General features: G+C 40.6%; 1 protein-coding gene across 1 annotated transcript; it reads left to right on the plus strand.

Moving 5' to 3' along the window:
- The first annotated feature begins 1,785 nt into the window (after window positions 1-1,785).
- On the plus strand, window positions 1,786-20,461 carry LOC106577202 (cysteine-rich protein 3). The gene is made up of 7 exons (XM_014155093.3): window positions 1,786-1,944; window positions 6,315-6,409; window positions 13,613-13,670; window positions 15,342-15,467; window positions 16,692-16,766; window positions 17,289-17,383; window positions 18,502-20,461. The coding sequence occupies exons 1-7, from the start codon at window positions 1,902-1,904 to the stop codon at window positions 18,637-18,639; spliced, it is 630 nt and encodes a 209-aa protein (XP_014010568.2). The 5' UTR covers window positions 1,786-1,901; the 3' UTR covers window positions 18,640-20,461.
- Window positions 20,462-20,536: the final 75 nt, after the last annotated feature.

Below are 20,536 nucleotides of genomic sequence, written 5' to 3' on the forward strand. Positions count from 1 at the left end.
ATCTAACAGACTGTGCCTTTAAATAGTCTAGTGAAACATCCAACTAATTTTGTGCCAGAGGTGGGATGGGGAATAGTGAGTGAGGACCACGTTTGGAGGAAACATACTACATATTGTGGCAAAGCCTAGACCTCGCTAATGTCTGATCGTATTTCAGACATTTGGAATAAGATGAGAGAAAGAGCTCTGACGAAGGCCTTGAGGCAGATGCATAAAGCCTATTAAAGAGTAGAGATAGTAGCAAGAGCAGTGTGCGGGTTTCTTCTTTTTTTCTCATCTTGTTCAACTGTTGTCATTCACCTGCAAAAAGGGATGGCTCAGATGTGCGAGTGCCCTATGAATTTTGAGAAACAGGGAATAAAAAGCCCACATCTATGTGTTTGCGTGTGCAGTGCATGAAGTTGTATTCGAAATGAACCGATTTCAGAAGTTTAGCCTTCTCGTTTAACACTGTTTACACTGTATCAATGCCTCTATGTGCGAGTCCGACTAAGGCTCAAATAGTCCGACAGCTGGTTACTGAGGCCTATTGGTTAAAACAGAGATACACATCTGTGCTACTCACATGCATTATACAACAAACAAATACATTGGGCTACATCTTCTGCCTTGTCTGTACAGCGAACACTGCTACCACAGACAGATGTGACGCTTCCTTGGGAAATGGTCGGACCACTCAGGATTCAGGAAATCTCTGCCCACATGTTCCTTGGTGCTTATTCCCAATTCTTTTGATTGGCTATGTTGTAGACTTGGACTTGGAGACAGTGATGTTGTTTCAGTATAAAGACCTGCATGAATGAATTGTGTGTCCAACAAAATGCAGACCCTTTGATATCATTTTTTATATTTTTATATCAATATGCCTAGATATTTGTTAGAGGATAACGTAAAGCCACAGTCTGTAAGATTAATAGTAATTTCAGCGAATAAATGATTTTACATTTTACATTTTAGTCATTTAGCAGACACTCTTATCCAGAGCGACTTACAGTAGTGAATGCATACATTTCATGCATTTTTTTTTATTTTAATTTTATTTTTTATGATAATGACATACCTCATGAAATTCCATAGGCTTATTATTATATCCCAACATTAAGCTACCCTTATAAACACGATTTGATGCTCCTATAATTTATTTACAAAGTCTATAATCGAATCAATCCCACGCAGCCTGTGTGGTGTGGGGATAGCTTTGTCCACTGAGTGGGGACAGAGAGCCACATACACAGTTCGGAGTGTAGGCTACTTGGAAGATTGGCATGACAGTAGTATCATCTTGATTTGAGTTCGTTTGTGAGAGCTGTTGATGAGGGTAGGGCCTCTTTACACTGGGCAAAGTGGACACAGTAAAATGTTTTTGTTTCACCGACATATGTAGCTTATTCTGAGTTTCTGATTGTTGATGTTAGGGTATGCCTTTACATTTTCCCTGGTGGAAACATGTTTCTCATGTAGGCCTACAAAATACATGGACACAACAGCTCTGGTGAGTGCTGCCGCGGGCCCAGGTTCATGTCAGGGTACTACAGGTTTCCTATGTCCTGTTCTTAATAGAGTGGGTGTGTTCATTCAATAGGATGGCACGGTAGGCTACAACTCCCATTGCTCTGGGGTGAGATTTCCCCTATGAAGGCCTACAGATCTTGGATCAGCTTCCTTCCCGGAATCCTAACATTAACAATCAGTGGGGAAAATGCAAAACTGGCCCAAGATCAGCATCTAGGGTCAACTTCACCCTACTCCACACCTCCCATTCGGAGGCGGAGCCCCGAAGTCCCTTTACTTGAAATTGAACACAGTTGAAGGTACTGCATCATTCTGCCAGCCTCACAGATAGAATTTTAAGGTCTTTGGAGTGGGAGTAGATCGTCAGCTGGACAAAGCTTTTTTGAAGAATGGCGTCGAGGTGCCCCAGATGCACAAAAGATGTGTTTTTTGGTAAGGAATAATTTTTGTAAATTTATAGCCTGAGCCAATGAAAAATAATCTGAACATTGAAGATGATCAGAGAATTTGGATTGCATATTTTTAAGAGTGATGGTTATGATTTACGATAACTAAATGAAAATGTACTGAAATAAAACATTCAAATGGTTATTGTAGGGATAATTTGTGCAGATACAAACATAATAGAATATAACTGAATCCAAACACTGTATGTCTTGCAAATGCCTTTGTGAAGAGGAGAAAAATGTTATGTGAAGTGCTTGGCATTGGGGCGACCCGGAGAGTGTCGGGGGGCTGCCGAGGCATGAATGCCAAGTTGTCCCGGCTGATGACTTTGGGTTGCAGAACTGTCAGAATAGGCTAAACGTGAAGACTTTGTTATCATAAGATAATGTATTATCAAAAGACAATAGAAAAATATAATTAAAGTTACCTTTTTAAAACCAGGCTAAGGGTTTTGCAGCTTCTCTGCCGCTGGGACTAGTTTCATCATGTGCATACATTCTTAACCAGATGTCTCTGGAATGTTGACTGATTATTCCAAGACATTCAACGAGGATGAGTTAGTACTTTACATGTTTATTTACTTTAACGTATAGGCAAGGTTACACGGGTTATATAAGTTAAACCACTGGAAGGAGGCTACAAGCTGCAGCTCTTGGTTGTTCTCACTCTTGTCTCAAATACACTTTTGTCTATTGATTTGTCTGCAAGTTGAACCCTTATTTATGCTGAAGTGTGGTAACCCGTTATAGGCAGAGGGAGAGGGGTCAAAATGTCCAATAACATTTCAAGGAGAGGGTAGAGTACAAAGTCTGTGTTGGTTATAGCCTACCCTGTGAAACAACATGAAGGAAACCCTTTGTATAAAATCCCAAATTGTCAGGTGCGTCGTAAAAAGTGGACCAAGGCGCAGCGGGTCTCATGCTCATCTTCCTTTTTTATTTGGATAACCGTGAACACTTAACAAAAATAACAAACAAAACAGTCCTGTAAGGCTATACATGGAACAACTACCCACAAACACAGTGACAAAAACCCCCCCTACTTAAATATGGCCTCCAATTAGACGCAACGAAGAACAGCTGCTTCCAATTGAAGGCCAAACCAAACCTGAACATAGAAATAGACTAGACATTCAAACATAGAAATAGACAACATAGAACATTACCCAAAAACCCAAGACACATAAATCAAACACACCCCTGCCACGTCATGACCATACTATAATAACAAAATGACCCCTTACTGGTCAGGACGTGACACAAATAGAGATATACACTACCATGTCAAACGTTTTAGAACACCAACTCATTCAAGGGTTTTTCTTTATTTTTACTATTTTCAACATTGTAGAATAATAGTGAAGACATCACAACTATAAAATAACACATATGGAATCATGTAGTAACCAAAAAAGTGTTATATTTGAGATTCTTCAAATAGCCATCCTTTGCCTTTGACAGCTTTGCACACGTTTGGCATTCTCTCAACCAGCTTCATGAGGTAGTCACCTGGAATACATTTCAATTAACAGGTGTGCCTTCTTAAAAGTTAATTTGGGGAATTTCTTTCATTCTTAATGTGTTTGAGCCAATCCGTTGTGTTGATATACAGAAGATAGCCCAAATTGGTAAAAGACCAAGTCCATATTATGGCAAGAACAGTTCAAATAAGCAAATAGAATTGACAGTCCATTATTACTTTAAGACATGAAGGTCAGTCAATACGGACAATTTCAAGACCTTTGAAAGTTTCTTCAAGTGCAGTTGCAAAAACCATCAAGCGCTATGATAAAACTGATGAAACTGTCTCTCATAGTAAAAATAAAGAGTAACCCTTGAATGAGTAGGTGTTCAAAAAAATGTTGACCGGTAGTGTACACTGTAAAGGGGTTACTGTGATTTTGACAGTAGTTTACATGCAACTTGGTGGCAAGTAAAATTCTGTATTTCATATTACAGTACACCTACTGTAATATAAATACGGTATCAACGCAAGTACTGTGTAATGACACAGTACAATACTATACAACTGACTGTATTATACTGTAAAAAAAGGTAGATGCTACCATAATCGGAATAAATGTATGAATTAATGAATTAATAAATAAATGGATGAACGAATGAATGAAGGGAGGGAGGGGTTTGTATTTCATAGTGTTTTTGTGTAATTATAGGGGATTAGTACAAGCAGGTTGGCTGCTAGGAAAAGGCCTTAACAAAGCCTTCCAAACTGGCAGCGACTACAGGGCAAAACAGACCAAATGGACATGCCAAAATGTTCAACCATTTAAGGTTTAAAGGTGCTACACATAAGATTTAGTAAAAATGTTTGCATTGTAATTTCGGAACATTTCCATAATATACACTACCGTTCAAAAGTTTGGGGTCACTTAGAAATATCCTTGTTTTTGAAAGAAAAAATATTTTTTTGTCCATTAAAATAACATCAAATTGATCAGAAATACAATGTAGACATTGTTAATGTCTGCTAAATGACTTAAATGTTGTTGTAAATGACTATTGTAGCTGGAAACGGCTGATTATTTAATATGTCTACATAGCCGTACAGAGGCCCATTATCAGCAACCATCACTCCTGTGTTCCAATGGCACGTTGTGTTAGCTAATCCAAGTTTATCATTTTAAAAGGCTAATTGATCATTAGAATACCCTTTTGCAATTATGCTAGCACAGCTGAAAACTGTTGTGCTGATTAAAGAAACAATAAAACTGGCCTTCTTTAGACTAGTTGAGTATCTGGAGCATCAGCATTTGTGGGTTCGATTACAGGCTCAAAATGGCCAGAAACAAAGCACTTTCTTCTGATACTCATCAGTATATTCTTGTTCTGAGAAATGAAGGCTATTCCATGCGAGAAATTGCCAAGAAACTGAAGATCTCGTACAATGCTGTGTACTGCTCCCTTCACAGAACAGAGCAAACTGGCTCGAACCAGAATAGAAAGAGGGGTGGGAGGCCCCGGTGCACAACTGAGCAAGAGGACAAGTACATTAGTGTCTAGTTTGAGAAACAGACGCCTCCCAAGTCCTCAACTGGCAGCTTAATTAAATAGTACCTGCAAAACACCAGTCTCAACGTCAACAGTGAAGAGGCGACTCCGGGATGCTGGCCTTCTAGGCAGAGTTGCAAAGAAAAAGCCATATCTCAGACTGGCCAATAAAAATAAAAGATTAAGATGGGCAAAAGAACAGTGGAAGATTGGACAAAAATGTTATGGACAGACGAATCTAAGTTTGAGGTGTTCGGATCACAAAGAACATTCGTGAGACGCAGAACAAATGAAAAGATGCTTGATGCCATCTGTCAAGCATGGTGGAGGCAATGTGATGGTTTGGGGGTGCTTTGGTGGAAGTAAAGTGGGAGATTTGTACAGGGTTAAAGGGATCTTGAAGAAGGAAGGCTATCACTCTATTTTGCAACGCATGCCATACCCTGTGGACTGCTCTTAATTGGAGCCAATTTCCTCCTACAACAGTACAATGACCCAAAGCACAGCTCCAAACTATGCAATAACTATTTAGGGAAGAAGCGGTCAGCTGGTATTCTGTCTATAATGGAGTGGCCAGCACAGTCACCGGATCTCAACCCTATTGAGCCGTTGTGGGAGCAGCTTGACCGTATGGTACGTAAGAAGTGCCCATCAAGCCAATCCAACTTGTGGGAGGTGCTTCAGGAAGCATGGGGTGAAATCTCTTCAGGTTACCTCAACAAATTGACAACTAGAATGCCAAAGGTCTGCAAGGCAGTAATTTATGTAATTGATTCTCCTGCCGGAGCGGCATCTGTTGTAAAAACAGGAAAGCTGTTTTGAATTTGTAGCTGTGTTATCTAGTGGACATTGGGTCAAATGGCCATTGTAGAAATTGCTCTGTCATTTCTTGGTTTCAAATATTCTACACCATTTGCTCAATTTCAGTTTGTGTGAGAAAACAAGCACTTAGTAGTGTAGGGAATCATTGTACCATCTAAATTGCTGTGAAAGGCTCGAGTCAGTCACTAGTCTCCGCCATGTTACGGGGAAATGAGATCCAGGGTAGAGGGAGATTGGTTTTGAATGCAGCTTAGTGCTGTTGCAATTCACCTAACATCCACATAGGGGAAATTCTAGGTGTAGCACCTTTACGACTTGCTGCCACTCCAATCTGTCCTCTATACATTTTCAATTGATGGGGCACTATAACCACATCAGAGTTATATTGGTACAGCATTCTCACTCACAGGTGCAACAAATATAGCATATTACAAGGCACGCCTCAAAATGTGTTAATTACTGGAAACAACAAGACCTACTCCGTTTATACTGTGTTGTCATTTTCTCTCTCTTTCTGTCCTGCAGCTGAGAAAGTGAGCTCGCTGGGGAAGAACTGGCACCGGTTCTGCCTGAAATGCAAACGCTGTAACAAAACCCTGTCGGCTGGCAACCACGCTGAGGTAAAGGGAAGCCCTGTGACCATAATCAAATCAAATATCCTATCTACAGAGAGAGGAGGGAGATTTTTTTTATTTATTTATACTTTATTTAACCAGGCAAGTCAGTTAAGATTAAGAGCAAATTCTTATTTACAATGATGGCCTACCCCTGCTAAACCCTCCCCTAACCCGGACGATGCTGGGCCAATTGTGCGCCGCCCTATGGGACTCTCGATCACCGGCGGTTGTGATACAGCCTTTAGACCACTGCGCCACTCGGGACGAGAGCAAGAGAGAGCGAGAGAGAGAGATGCTATCTTACCCAAGAATAAAGGGAGGGAGGGAGGGAGGGAGACAGAGAGAGATACAGCGAAGGAATGTGCTATCCTACTCAAGAGAATGGGAGAGAGGAAAGGGGTTGCATGGGGACGGAGGGAGTAGGGCAGGCCACTAACCCCCATACAATGTAAAGCTATTTGAGCATAAACTGTATCACAACTAAGGGGTGTTGTCAGTTAAGTGAGTTGCTTTTAGGCCCATATATAAACTCAAATTAAAAGTTGCTGTGGCGCATCTACATTAGAAGTCAGATAACAGTGGCTGTGAAATTCCAATCATCTCAAGAATGAAACTGTTGAGCGGCTATGTTTTTGTGGGTCCCTTTAATTGTAGCTGGTCTGTGAACCAAAGCGTGGCTTTAGAATAATCTGACACTCATCCTTTGTCCACTCCGATCCCTCACCAGGCATTGTGACCCAGATCCTTTCTTCTGCGTCTGCGTCCCAAATGGTACCCTATTCCCTACACTGTCAAAAAAGAATCCTGTTGTTTTTACAAAACTTTGTGTACAGTATATAGGGCACTACTAGGGAATATGGTGCCATTTAGAACGCAGGCAGTGTCATGCCACCTTTCATTGTCCCGCTCAAAAGACTTAGGGAATTTTCTAGCTCACTGAGCTGAATCGTTCAAGTTCAGAATCTAGGGCTTGTATATCTGACTGCACCCCCATCTCACAGACATGGGACACACACACACACACACAAACACACTGTGTCCTCCCCTAAGCATGGCAGTTAGCCAGCCTAGTAGCGGAATGGAATGTTAGCTCAGGGGACGTCTCTAATTCGAGTGAATGTTTAATTGAACTCTGTCAAGAGGACTTGTCTCTCGTTTCACCAGGGTGCTTCTTCCTCAAGACAAATATGACACTGAGGATGATGGATGGAAATAACGAAGGGTTGGGGAATGCAAGTATTAAGACTTTAGTAAGGGTCAGGGCCAGTATTCATAAAGTGTCTTAGAGTAGGAGTGCTGATCTAGGATCAGGATCCCACTGTCCATGTAATCTTCATTCATTAAGATCTAAAATCAAAACCGAGGCACTCCTAATCTGAGAATCTTTGTGAATATGATCCCAGATGTTTGAAACAAAGTAATTCCATTAGTACCTAGAAAGTGTAGGGTTATGTTATTGCTAGTGTAGTATTAACAGTGTAATCCTCTTGTATGATCTCTCATGACCCCACATTTCTGCCTAGTCATGTACAGTATATCCTGTAAAATGTAAGAAAGGAGCTTTACTGTACAATCATAGTAACAGCAACTGTTCAAGGATGACTCATCCCCACAGTCAGAACAATAATAAGCAAATCCCAGAAATATACATATCAAAAGAAGGATAACAGAGTTTGAAAAGAAGCTCAAAATGAAGGCAGCACAGGTGGGCCTGGACAATGAAGACTCAGCTTGGTGCATGGATCCCCAGTGAGGGTTTATTGTACTAAAAATAGTAAAAGACAACAAATAACAACAATCAGGATAAACAGGCAGTCGGCCAGTGGGGACCACAAACCCCCGGCGGGGGGGTAGCGGCCGAGTCTGGACTCAATCTGTGGCTGTCAAAAATGACAGAAGGGGATCAGAACTATTCTAGCCAGTGTCTGGAAAGGCTATATAAAACATTCATCTAAATGTGCACTCTAAATTATATTTTTCACTTATCACAGACTCCAGGTAACTGGGTTTAAAATAATTCTAGTTAGAGGCCCAATAGTCTGGTCAGGTATGGTTGGTCTCCTGACTAGTGTTCTCCAAGTCTCACTAAGTAGGATAAATGTCAAGGAGTTGTTTTGGAAGCCTGTTTGATCATGTTTGATACCCTAACCCAGGGGTAAGTCATCGTCCTGGCCCAAACAAGTCTTTGAGTTGATTGATACTAGGGCTACTGAGGCCACATGTGGCTGGTGGCACCTTAATTGGGGAGGACAGGCTCATAGTAATGGCTGGAATGGAATCAATGGAATGGTATCGAACACATCAAACATATGGCTTTCATGTGTTTGATACCATTCAATTCACTCCATTATTATGAGCCATCCTCCCCTCAGCAGCCTCCTGTGACTGAGGCTACTCATTCAGGTCATCTCAGACCAGTAAGTGACAAAATCAAGCCTTGTTTCAGTGTTTCAGTGTACATTAGTTTGGAGACTATGGGGGAGTTGGTTCAGTGGGCCAGGGAACAGACAGCTGGTTCAGTGGGCCAGGGAACAGACAGTTGGTTCAGTGGGCCAGGGAACAGACAGCTGGTTCAGTGGGCCAGGGAACAGACAGCTGGTTCAGTGGGCCAGGGAACAGACAGTTGGTTCACTGGGCCAGGGAACAGACAGCTGGTTCAGTGGGCCAGGGAACAGGCAGTTGGTTCAGTGGGCCAGGGAACAGGCAGTTGGTTCAGTGGGCCAGGGAACAGGCAGCTGGTTCAGTGGGCCAGGGAACAGGCAGCTGGTTCAGTGGGCCAGGGAACAGACAGCTGGTTCAGTGGGCCAGGGAACAGACAGTTGGTTCAGTGGCCCAGGAAACAATACATTACATTTTTTTCATATAAAGAATTACTTGTTGATAGAGTTCACAGGGAGCAGAATTCATGGCATGCTGTGGTTGTATTCTCTAGAGTCTAGTAGTCTTAACCTCCATGCTGTCTTTGTCCTTTCATCTGAAGACTAGTTGGATTTTAAAATTGCAATATGTAACCTTTTGGGCGACCTGACCAAACTCACATAGAAATGAGTTATAGATCTGTCATTCTCATTTAAGCAAGTCTAAGAAGCGGTCTATCTGTTCTATGTGCGCTATTTCTATGCTTCCTCTTTTTATGATTCATTTTTGAGTCTTTTACTTTCGGTTTTATACACCAGCTTCAAACAGCTGAAAATACAATATTTTTGGTTATGAAGAAAAAAAATCACAGCGGTTTAGATGGTACAATGATTATCTACACGATACTTGCTTGTTTTGTCACATAAACTAACATTCGATTTCTGCATAGTGCACCTTTAAGAGTTACTTATGGATGGAAGGGTTCACATGCTTGACTTTTGAGAGGTAATTGTTCTTACACAGGTCTGTCTGTACAGTATGAAATACACAACCCAACAGTATACATGGAATAATGTACAAGCACTGCTAGTTCACTGTCACCAGCCCAGATACTGTCTACTTCAGGGGTGTCGGTCTGCCAAAAGGTCCTCACTGTCAAAACGTTTTCTATGCTCCCTTACTGTCCAGCTTTCATTTTTTTGTGATTATTAGCGAGCTGGACACAGTCAAGAAACTGAATGAATGTAGGTCCATTGTCATTTATAAACAGTTTCCATTTGATTTGAGTCATTTTAAAGTATAACAAATTCTCCACTTCTCTCTCTCAGGGGTCAAATAAAAAATTTCATCAGGGAGGGACAGAGAGGGGAGAATGGCATTTGCATTCCTGAAAGGGTTTCTCATTTGGGGAACTCTCAGTACTTCTGGCTGTTGGGATCTTTGAAAATACAGACATGCCAAAAGACATGGGTACCTGATGTTGACATCTTTAAAGTTAAGTAGATGTTAAAAGACTAAGTATACATTTATAATGACCTTGTCAGAGAGGCATATCCTTAGTTCCTAGACTGTAGCCTACAATGCTAACACATTCATCACATTGAAAAACGCCTGCTCCATGACATCACGCCCTCAGTGACAGTGTGACAATGAACAGGCCAAAGTGTGACATCACAACAGACTGTCAGGTCTGTAACGGATACTTGTGGTATCAAAGGTTGAATCCCATTTGGGACGCACGTTCACTCTCCAGAGAAAACATGATTTGAAATGATCAGACATGGGAGGAGCTGAGTCACAGGCTGTCCTAGACACAATGTTCCAGACCTCAGTGTCCGTATATAGAGAGCCTGAAATAGCTATACAGGAAGTGATTGTCATGACGTTGCCCTCTTTGGGTGCAGCGAGCACAGTTGACCCCCCTCCCTCTGCACCAGGCCTTTTCTATGCACCATCCCCCGACCTCTATACTTCTGACACCAGGCTCTATGAGAGCGGTCGTAAATTCCTATAAGGAAATTCTCTCCTCATGGCCACAGTATAGAGAACAAAGGATTCTTCCACCTCACAGAATTGGAGAACCGGACGGCATTTATGTTCTGGAGAAGGTATAAAAGATCAGTGAAGAATCCAGCTACGAACTGGTCCGTTAGGTACAATTTTGTGAAACTCATGAGAGACAATACAGCCATATTACCATAATAATGTTTATATACTAGCCTCAGCTATGAGACTTACATCTAAATGGTTGTATAAAATTAATGAATAAGGATAAAGCTATTTGGAATATGTTGGGATGCTTGTAAGATGTTAATGGGAGAGAATTGTATTTTCTGTTTAAAGTTTTACCAAGTCATCAGCACGCCCCCATGAACAGACGAGACCTGGCGTCATGAGACAGCCTTTTTCTATCATTCTGAATAAAACCCCCACCCAGGGTTTCTATCACCAGACCAGGCCTCCACTTCATTACGAGTTGGCTAATAGGTTTGACCATGCATCCCTCTACTGAACTTTAACCATACAACGTGGTTAAACTACTAGACTATCGATACAGAATAAGAACAAGTCTTTGATATTAATTACTAGTCTGCAGCTAGGAATTCGGTATCATTGAACGCGACAACCGCCGGAAACATCTGTCCTATAACGACATGAACGAATGTCGCTTTGAAAGATCCATTCTAACCGAGAGAGAGAGAACTCTCCAACAGAACGACCTTTCCAACAAAGATCCCAACGACACACTGAGCGTAAATATTGATTGCAATTGTTCCCGAATGAGTGAGCGTTCATGTGCAAAGTATTAGCAGTTCAATTGTATAATATTCAATTCTGAACTACCCCTTTTGTTTAACAAGCCGCCATGCCGGTTTAGACCACTAGGGCACATTCTCCTATCATTTCCTTGTAACCATATCTGTTTGATTATGCATTTTTGTGAATTATTTAGTTTAGTAAATAAATTATTTTAAGACAATTGATGTATGGATGACTCATAGTGAAGACTGGGTTCATGCAGATAACCAACAATTTACGACGTTTGGAATGAGATTGACGTGAGGTAAAGAATACGTCATTAAATCAGAAGACTAATCGATCAGATATTATAATATCTGAAAGTTATATTAGGAAAATTATAACTTTGTAATCTGAATATTTTCCTTGGTGCCACGACCTAGTTAATTAACGTTACACGATTAATCAGTTTAATCGCGTAATAATAATTACAGAGAGTTATTTGATAAACATGTCTTCAGTTTAATGATGCCAAAGACACGACATTATGATTTAACTTTGAAGTTATCAGTGCGTATATGTGACACATTCAGTGATTCACTATGAAAATCATGTGCGTATTTAGGAATACTTAGCTGTTTTTTTGCTTTCTAAATTTCACGCTACGGTCAGTTTTTGTTGTATTAATGGTGCAAGCAGGACGCTAACAAATCTACGCTCGGGAAACAATGGTACAGCAAGGCCTTATCATTACAACAATTATTATGAAAAAATGTGTGTACAAATATATTTTTTTTGTCGCACAGCAAAATATTTTGTTGCATATGCGACCAAATAGATCGCAGTTTAGAGCCCTGTATCCACATCAATGCAATTGAACCGCAAACAATTCCACACTAAATGCCATTTCTTAATATATACCTACACGGTGTTACCATTGTTCCTGACAATGAAATAACCTTATGTTATACTGGGATGATCTGAAGCTATTTACGCAGCAAAAAGGTATTTCATTAGAGAGTGACTTCAGTGTTTTTGGAGAATCTTCTTTGGAGCTTTGGTTTGTCTTACTTTGCTGTTCTTGTGGCGTAAGGGAGTTTGTCAAGTAATTAAATATTATTCTGCTTGAGGACACATATCTCGCACGCACGCACGCACACAGATCATTCCTGTGTGTTCAGAGTGAGCTGTGTTCGACAGTGTGTGTGTGCATTTATTCATATAGGTACTGTTTGAGCTGTGTCACACACAATAACCCAGTGTTGGTCCGAAAAGAGCTGTGTCACATTCATTGCGTGTTTCTAAGGTTGAGTCATAAAAGGCACCCTAGTCACTACTTTTGACCCCATGGGCCCTGGTCAAAGGTAATGCAATAGGGTGCCATTTGGGACTAACTCTCTATGGTTGGTTTCATATGCAGATATTTAGACTGAAGAGCTTGAAGAGCCTGGTGAGATCACAGCATCCTAAATCTCTCCTATCCTCCTCTCAGATGGGTGTTAGTTGTCTAAATATTGCTTTATTCCCAGTTCATGCCCCGAAATGTGAGGGAGCTAGCTAGAGCATATGGAAGCAGTTTGCTCAAATGAAAGTCTGAATTGGGGAGGTGTTTGACAGGAATTTGAGTTGGAAGGATCTCTCTGCTCTGCTCGGCCCAGTCCATTTTAGGACTGACAGAGAGAGCTCCTCCATAATTAACTTGAAGGGGTCAGAAGGAGAAGGCATTTGTATATATTTGAAAGACAATTGCTGCCCTATGGGCCCAGGTCAAATGCAGTGCACTATAAACAGAATAGGATGCGATTTGTGACAATTCCAGTGACCGGTCAGCGGTCACATTCCTGAAATATAACCTCTGTCTGATTGGTTTAAACCCAATGCTTTACAGTGACGCTGACTGACTGTAAAGTTCCGTTTCAGTGAATTGTGAACCGTTTCAGTAGTTTCAACTTCAGTAAACAGTTTATTTCCGTAATAAGTAGTACTGTTTCAGTAAATAGTTACAGCTGAAGTTGAACTTAAATTGTATATTTGTTTTTATTAATGAACCATGTTCAGCTATTTCTTATGATAATAGATTATTTGTTAATATTATTCTCTGTCTTTCAGCATGATGGACTGCCCTACTGTCACAAACCATGCTACGGAACTCTCTTTGGACCCAAAGGTAAGAGATTACTGTTAAAAAGCCTCATCACAAATATATGATGAGGAAGAATGGCTATAGCATACATATAGGATAGGATAAACTTTGTTGTCCCCGAGGGGGAAATTGTCTTGGATACACAGTGCTGCTGAATAAAAATTAAATAACCCTATACCCGTTACACACACATACGTACACACTTAAACACCACCACACTTCATAAAGTATCACAAATGCACTCCTTTCCCCACTCACACAAACAGCCATAAAAGTAGTTGAATGATTAAGAAAATAATGTTAAAAACATTAGACCATTTTATCACACAGATACTATATGGTTTTTCAAGGCATTTCCAATGCATCAAAGTGCATGACCTCATCAGTGTGCTGTGTGGGGCCCAGACGGATATTTATACATCTATAATGACCTCCTGCCCTGGTGTAATGCAGCCTGGCCAGAGCCTATTCAATTATTACTCCTAACCAGGTGGGCCTCATTTCTTAAAGTTCCTTCAATTTCAATTTGCTTAAATCTTTGACAAAAATTTGGACCACACAAAAATCCTAGGATTTGTATGTGCCATTAAAAAAGTTGATTCATAATTATGGTGTACACATCACACCACACTACATCATGTCCGACCAACGCAATTGAAGAAATACAACTTTGGATTTATGAAGGCATGAATGAACTCTGATGTAATCTGAGGTACTTCGCTTTTTAAAAAGTCAATAGAACCACAAAAGGAGATTTTTATAAGCTCATTATAACATTTTTGTCTGACTACAGCGGGGGGTGTACTCAGAAATATAGGTATTATTCTGGGTAAATATGAGATCCCAATTGGCACCCTATTCCCTATACAGTGCACTACTTTTGCCCAAAGCCCTATGGGCCCTGGTTAAATGTGGTGCACTATAAATGGAATAGGGTGCCATTTGGACAGGACACAGACATGATTTCACAACTTAGATTTTAATTGGATTATTCCCCAATGTGATGCTTTAACCATGTAGTAGTGTATGAACACAAGGGCTTACTGAAGAACTGAAATAAATATAGATATCTACACACTGTTGAAAGCTACCACAGTTTATTGAGTGCAATGTTTCACTCTATTGAAAAACTGACTACAGAGGCAACCAGCTACCTAATATGACCATGCCTGCATATCACATGATTGTTGTTGTGGGGGTGCCATAACATCTGGAAGAGAAAGTCTAATCTAATTTCCTAGATGGGACCTGGGTTCCAGCAGTTAGGGGCCAATAGACTGGGGAAGTTAAATGTAAAGAGGGTGACATATCTGACAAACTTCCGCTCATATCAAAGAAAATGATTTTGAGTAGCTTCATAGATTATCCATAAAGAATGAGATCATCCTACATTACAGTTGAGTTGACCCAGTCCATACATACAGAAACAAGGAATTTGTCTGGAATGTGTGTGTCTCTGGTGGTTTGGGTTGGATGGGGGCGGGGTTTGGTTCTGGATGTTTGGATAAAGGAACCTCAAACCCAACTGAAAAACAGCAGGCATTTCCCCTTGGCCTCTTCCTCCTCTGTTTTCAGTCTATCATCCAAGATGGGAGTTATGCAGTAGGACCTCTACTGGGGCTTAAGTTTCCTTTTTTAAATAAATCACACTGACAACCAAATTCCTCTCCTCTCCTCTCCTCTCCTCTCCTCCAGGTGTGAACATCGGAGGGGCAGGCTCCTACATCTACGACACTCCTCAACCCACCTTCGACTGCCCCTCCGAGGGATCCCCCACCACACCATGGACCACCATGCAGATCACCTGGAACCAGCCCAAAGGCAAGGGGACAGTGGATCCCAGATCTGTTTGTCATGCTAAACAATGTCCACTGGAGCTGAGCAAGACAGCACAAACCGATTTGGGACCAGGCTAAAGCGACGGAGGGGAGTAGTAGTATTATTAATTAAGGGAGCTTAGAGTAGCATATTGTCTTGATGAAAAACAAATACCCTCCTTAGCTCTCGCAACCTCGCGCACAAACGCACTGTTGGTTAAGGGCTTGTAAGTAAGCATTTCACGGTAAGGTCTACACATGTTGCATTCGGCGCATGTGACAAATAAAGTTTGATTTGATTTGAACCAGTCCTTTTTATCAGGGCTGCTCAAATAAACTGGCCTTGCCAAGTGCTCCAAGTATGACCGTTAAGGGTTAAATATAGCAACATAAAGGGAGTAGAGAGGGTTACTCACCACCAAATGGTTGTAATGACTGTCTTGTTTCACACACAAACATGCACGCACGCACGCGCACACACACACACACACACACTTGTAATGACCCTCTTTCTGTTTGTCACTGGGGAGGATTGAGGAATTTTCATTGGCCAGCTTTGATTGGCTCACTTCCTGAAATATTTTTCCTTAATGAGGCTTTTCCGACAGACGAGCCAATTGTGTTAGTGACACTTCACACTTCACTGGCTTGTATCTAAGATACATTTTAAGATATAAACCCTCTAAATCAGGACCAATTGTTTTGAAGTGATTTGCAGCACAAGAGATGTCTAACTCTGTCTTTAAAGAACCATCTCTGATTACAAGATTCAAGATTGACCAACAGACCTTTTTAAAAGATCTTCTCCACCACTTGTGCTTTGCGTTTCCTTTGAAGATTAAAATGATTTTGAAGGAAGGGGTGGGAGAGTTGCTGATTGCTCGTTGTTACAATTATAATGATTTATAATCTGTTGAAGCTTTGCCTTTTGATAAAAAACATCCAACCTTTTTTCTACAGTATGTATCACAATGCGTTACTATTCAATCTGCAAACTATGTGGTTAACTTAGAATAGATAAATTGTGTATATTGAATAATTCTGTAGGAGATTACATTTATTTTACAGTAGCAGCAGGACTTGGTCACTGGTATGCTGAGTTTGTATCTGTTTGTCCTTATATTTGCTGTCTGTTTGTATTCCACCAATCTGCATGTTTCTGTGAGGTTGAATTCTGTGAATTTGTGGGGTGAACTGATGAATAACCTCCAGTCACTGTTTTTCCCAGTTCTTCCCCCTCCAACCAGGACATTTGCTGGAGAGACCTCACTCTGTCCTGGCTGTGGGAAAGTGGTCTATTTCGGTATGTTTTGGTCAGACTGTTATTTCAACATTTGCTTTCTTATGTTTATTTTCTATGTTGTCAACTACAATGGACTTGTACTGATAGTTTAGCGGATGTTTATATTTTCAAAGCAACATACAGTACAGTAAGTGCATATATTTTTGGTGGGAATTGAACCCACAACCTTGTGTAACCTTTATTTAACTAGGCAAGTCAGTTAACAACAAATTCTTATTTACAATGACGGCCTACACCGGCCAAACCCGGACGACGCTGGGACAATTGTGCACCGCCCTATGGGACTCCCAATGATGGTCGGTTGTGATATAGCCTGGATTTGAACCGGGGGGTCTGTAGTGACGCCTCAAGCACTGAGATGCAGTGCCTTAGACCGCTGCACCACTCGGGAGACCTTAGCATTGCAATCACCACATTTTTACCAACTGAGCCACATAGAACTATGTGCACTGTTTATTAATGATCCTGACATGCCAGCTGAGTGAGGTGGTAGCAGTGACGTGTTTGTCTGTGTGTGTGCAGCAGAGAAGGTGATGTCCCTGGGTAGGAACTGGCACAGACCGTGCCTGCGCTGTGAGAGGTGTAAGAAGACACTGACCTCTGGTGGACATGCTGAGGTATTATATCCACATTATTACTGTAGTGGTTCCCAAACTGTGGGGTCCTGAGGGGTCAGCAAAATGTGTACAATTGCAAGAAATTAGCTTTAAAAGGTAGGTTGACGTTTATTGTCATTAATCTTGCCCTGGAGGCAGAACTGACTGATTTCTGCTAGATGGGCTAGCTGCACAGTCAAAATTGGATATATCCCAAAAATGTATGAAAACAAAATTTTTATTTTTGGTCTTAATTTAAGGTTGGGGTTAGGCATTAGGGTTAGCAGTGTGGTTAAGTTTAGGAATACTAGATTAAAGGAATAATAGATTTTGGAAAACTAGAAAAAGGAAAACTAGATTTTGGCAAGGAGACCTTTTATCTATTTTCCCAGAGTCAGGAACTTGTGGATACCATTTTAATGTCTCTATGTCCAGTATGAAGGAAGTAAGAGGTAATTTTGTGTGCCAATGCTAACTAGCGTTAGCACAATGACTGGAAGTCTATGGGTATCTACTAGTGTGCTAGCAGATACCCATAGACTTCCAGTCATTGCACTAACGCTAGTTAGCAACTTCCTTTAAATTGCACGCTGAGACATAAAAATGGTATTCACAAGTTCATCTGACTCTGGGAAGGTAGATAAAAGGCCTCAATGCCAAAATCCCGTAGTATCCCTTTAAGGCTTTGTGACTTTGTGGCTATCCCAGCTAGTGGCCACTGCAGAGCTGTGAGAAGGGGGGCTTAGTGGAAAGGTTTGGAAACCACTGCTGTAGATGACAGAAGCCAGGGGTGCTTTTAAGACTTGCATCAGTATTTTTGTAATGAAATGTGATTTTATTAATTTTATTATTAAAGTCTCTTGCATCTTCAGGATGCAAACATGGATTTATAACACAATCTGAAGATGCATTGAGGTTGGTAAATTAAATCAGACTGAATCAAACCAATAGAAGGGTATTCATCCCCTCAGGGAGGGGCAATTAAGAAGAGCTAAATGCCCCTTCATGTGTGTCATATTCTGACATCTGTAGTCTAGGGTCATGATACAGTCTCATGATAAAGAATGGATGTTGAATAATAATATCTCAATCAGATTCAAAACTGTAACATGACATTGCTGATGTTTCCGTTGCTGCAGCATGAAGGGATACCTTACTGCCACGTCCCTTGCTATGGCATCCTGTATGGACCAAAAGGAGTGAACATCGGCAACGTGGGCTGTTACATCTATGAGAAAGAAGGCATGGCGCAAACTGAAATACCCAGCCAGTCCTAGCCACACACTGAAAGTGAGATGAATGTAAATAGCCAATAGAAAACTCTGGTTAAATGTCCTCGGTTTGGGGTTTCAGTTTGATTTGGGTAATTTCAGTGAATTAATTGATTGAAATGACTGAATTGAGTGACTGAAGTTGTTGCGATGGAACCGACCACGCGATCACAGGTCAACATGAGGTCATGTTTCTCTATTTGTTTTCATGATCACAGAAATTATATTACATGGAAGGGACATTTACAAAAAACGTTCTGCATTTTATTCTAATGTATTAACGTAATAATGTTTAGGAATATTTAAATCACGTTTGCAACCTACTTAGCACACTGATTTAACGTACCAGTCAAAGGTTTGGACACACCTACTCATTCAACATTTTTTCTTAATTTTTAATAATTTCTACATTGTAGAATAATAGTGAAGACATCAAAACTATGAAATAACACACATGGAATCATGTAGTAACCAAAAAAGTGATAAACAAATCAAAATATATTTTATAATTTAGATTTTTCAAAGTAGCCACCCTTTACCTTGATGACAGCTTTGCACACTCTTGGCATTCTCTCAACCAGATTCACCTGGAATGCTTTTCCAACAGTCTTGAAGGAGTTCCCACATATGCTGAGCCCTTGTTGGCTGCTTTTCCTTCACTCTGCGGTCCAACTCATCCCAAACCATCTCAATTGGGTTGAGCTCTGGTGATTGTGGAGGCAAGGTCATCTGATGCAGCATCTGATTTGGACTCATCAAACCAAAGGACAGATTTCCACCGGTGTAATGTCCATTGCTCGTGTTTCTTGGCCCAAGCAAGTCTCTTCTTATTATTGGTGTCCTTTAGTAGTGGTTTCTTTGCAGCAATATGACTATGAAGGCCTGATTCACGCAGTCTGTTGAGATGTGTCTGTTACTTGAACTCTGTGAAGCATTTATTTGGGCTGAAATTTCTGAGGCTGTTATAATGAACTTATCCTCTGCAGCAGAGGTAACTCTGGGTCTTCCTTTTGTGTGGCGGTTCTCATGAGAGCCAGTTTCATCATAGCGCTTGATGGTTTTTGCGACTGCACTTGAAGAAACTTTCAAAGTTATTGAAATGTTCCGTATTAACTGACCTTCATGTCTTAAAGTAATGATGGACTGTTGTTTCTCTTTGCTTATTTGAGCTGTTCTTGCCATAATATGGACTTGGTCTTTTACCAAACAGGGCTATCTTCTGTATACCAACCCTACCTTGTCACAACACAACTGATTGGCTCAAACACATTAAGAAGGAAAGAAATTCCACAAATTAACAAGGCACACCTGTTAATTGAAATGCATTCCAGGTGACTACCTCATGAAGCTGGTTGAGAGAATGCCTAGATTGTGCAAAGCTGTAATCAAGGCAAAGGGTAGCTACTTTGAAGAATCTCAAATATAAAATATATTTTGATTTGTTTAACACTTTTGTGGTTAATACATGATTCCATATGTGTTATTTCATAGTTCTGGTGTCTTCACTATTCTACAATGTAGAAAATAGTAAAAATAAAGAAACACCGTTGAATGAGTAGGTGTGTTCAAACTCTTGACTGGAACTGTATAAAATGTGTATACAACAATAGGCTCATATTCAATAATAAAGATTGATTGCATGCATTTGCCAATGGTTATGGTGAAGAATAATGCATAAAGAGTTATGATACATTATCAAAGATAATATCTTGTTCCTCATTGATATGAAACAGAAAAGGAGTCTTTTCTAAATAAGATAATGTAATATTGGAATTAAGTGTAAATTATCATTTGTATGTGACGAATAACACTTGAATTATGCTTCACACTTCAGGCTTTCTCTTTTGTTCTCTTGTATTTCGTTTATCTTTTTTTATAAGATCAGTGCAAGGTTTGAAGGTTG

This window comes from Salmo salar, chromosome 18 (genome assembly GCF_965601325.2).
Source record: "Salmo salar chromosome 18, fSalSal1, whole genome shotgun sequence".
Classification (NCBI taxonomy): Eukaryota; Metazoa; Chordata; class Actinopteri; order Salmoniformes; family Salmonidae; genus Salmo; species Salmo salar.

Coding starts and splice junctions, on each gene's coding strand:
- LOC106577202 (XM_014155093.3), top strand. CDS start 1,902: ATGGCGTCGAGGTGCCCCAGATGCACAAAAGATGTGTTTTTTG. Junction 15,468..16,691: donor CACCTGGAACCAGCCCAAAG/GCAAGGGGACAG, acceptor TGTTTTTCCCAG/TTCTTCCCCCTCCAACCAGG. Junction 17,384..18,501: donor CCTCTGGTGGACATGCTGAG/GTATTATATCCA, acceptor CCGTTGCTGCAG/CATGAAGGGATACCTTACTG.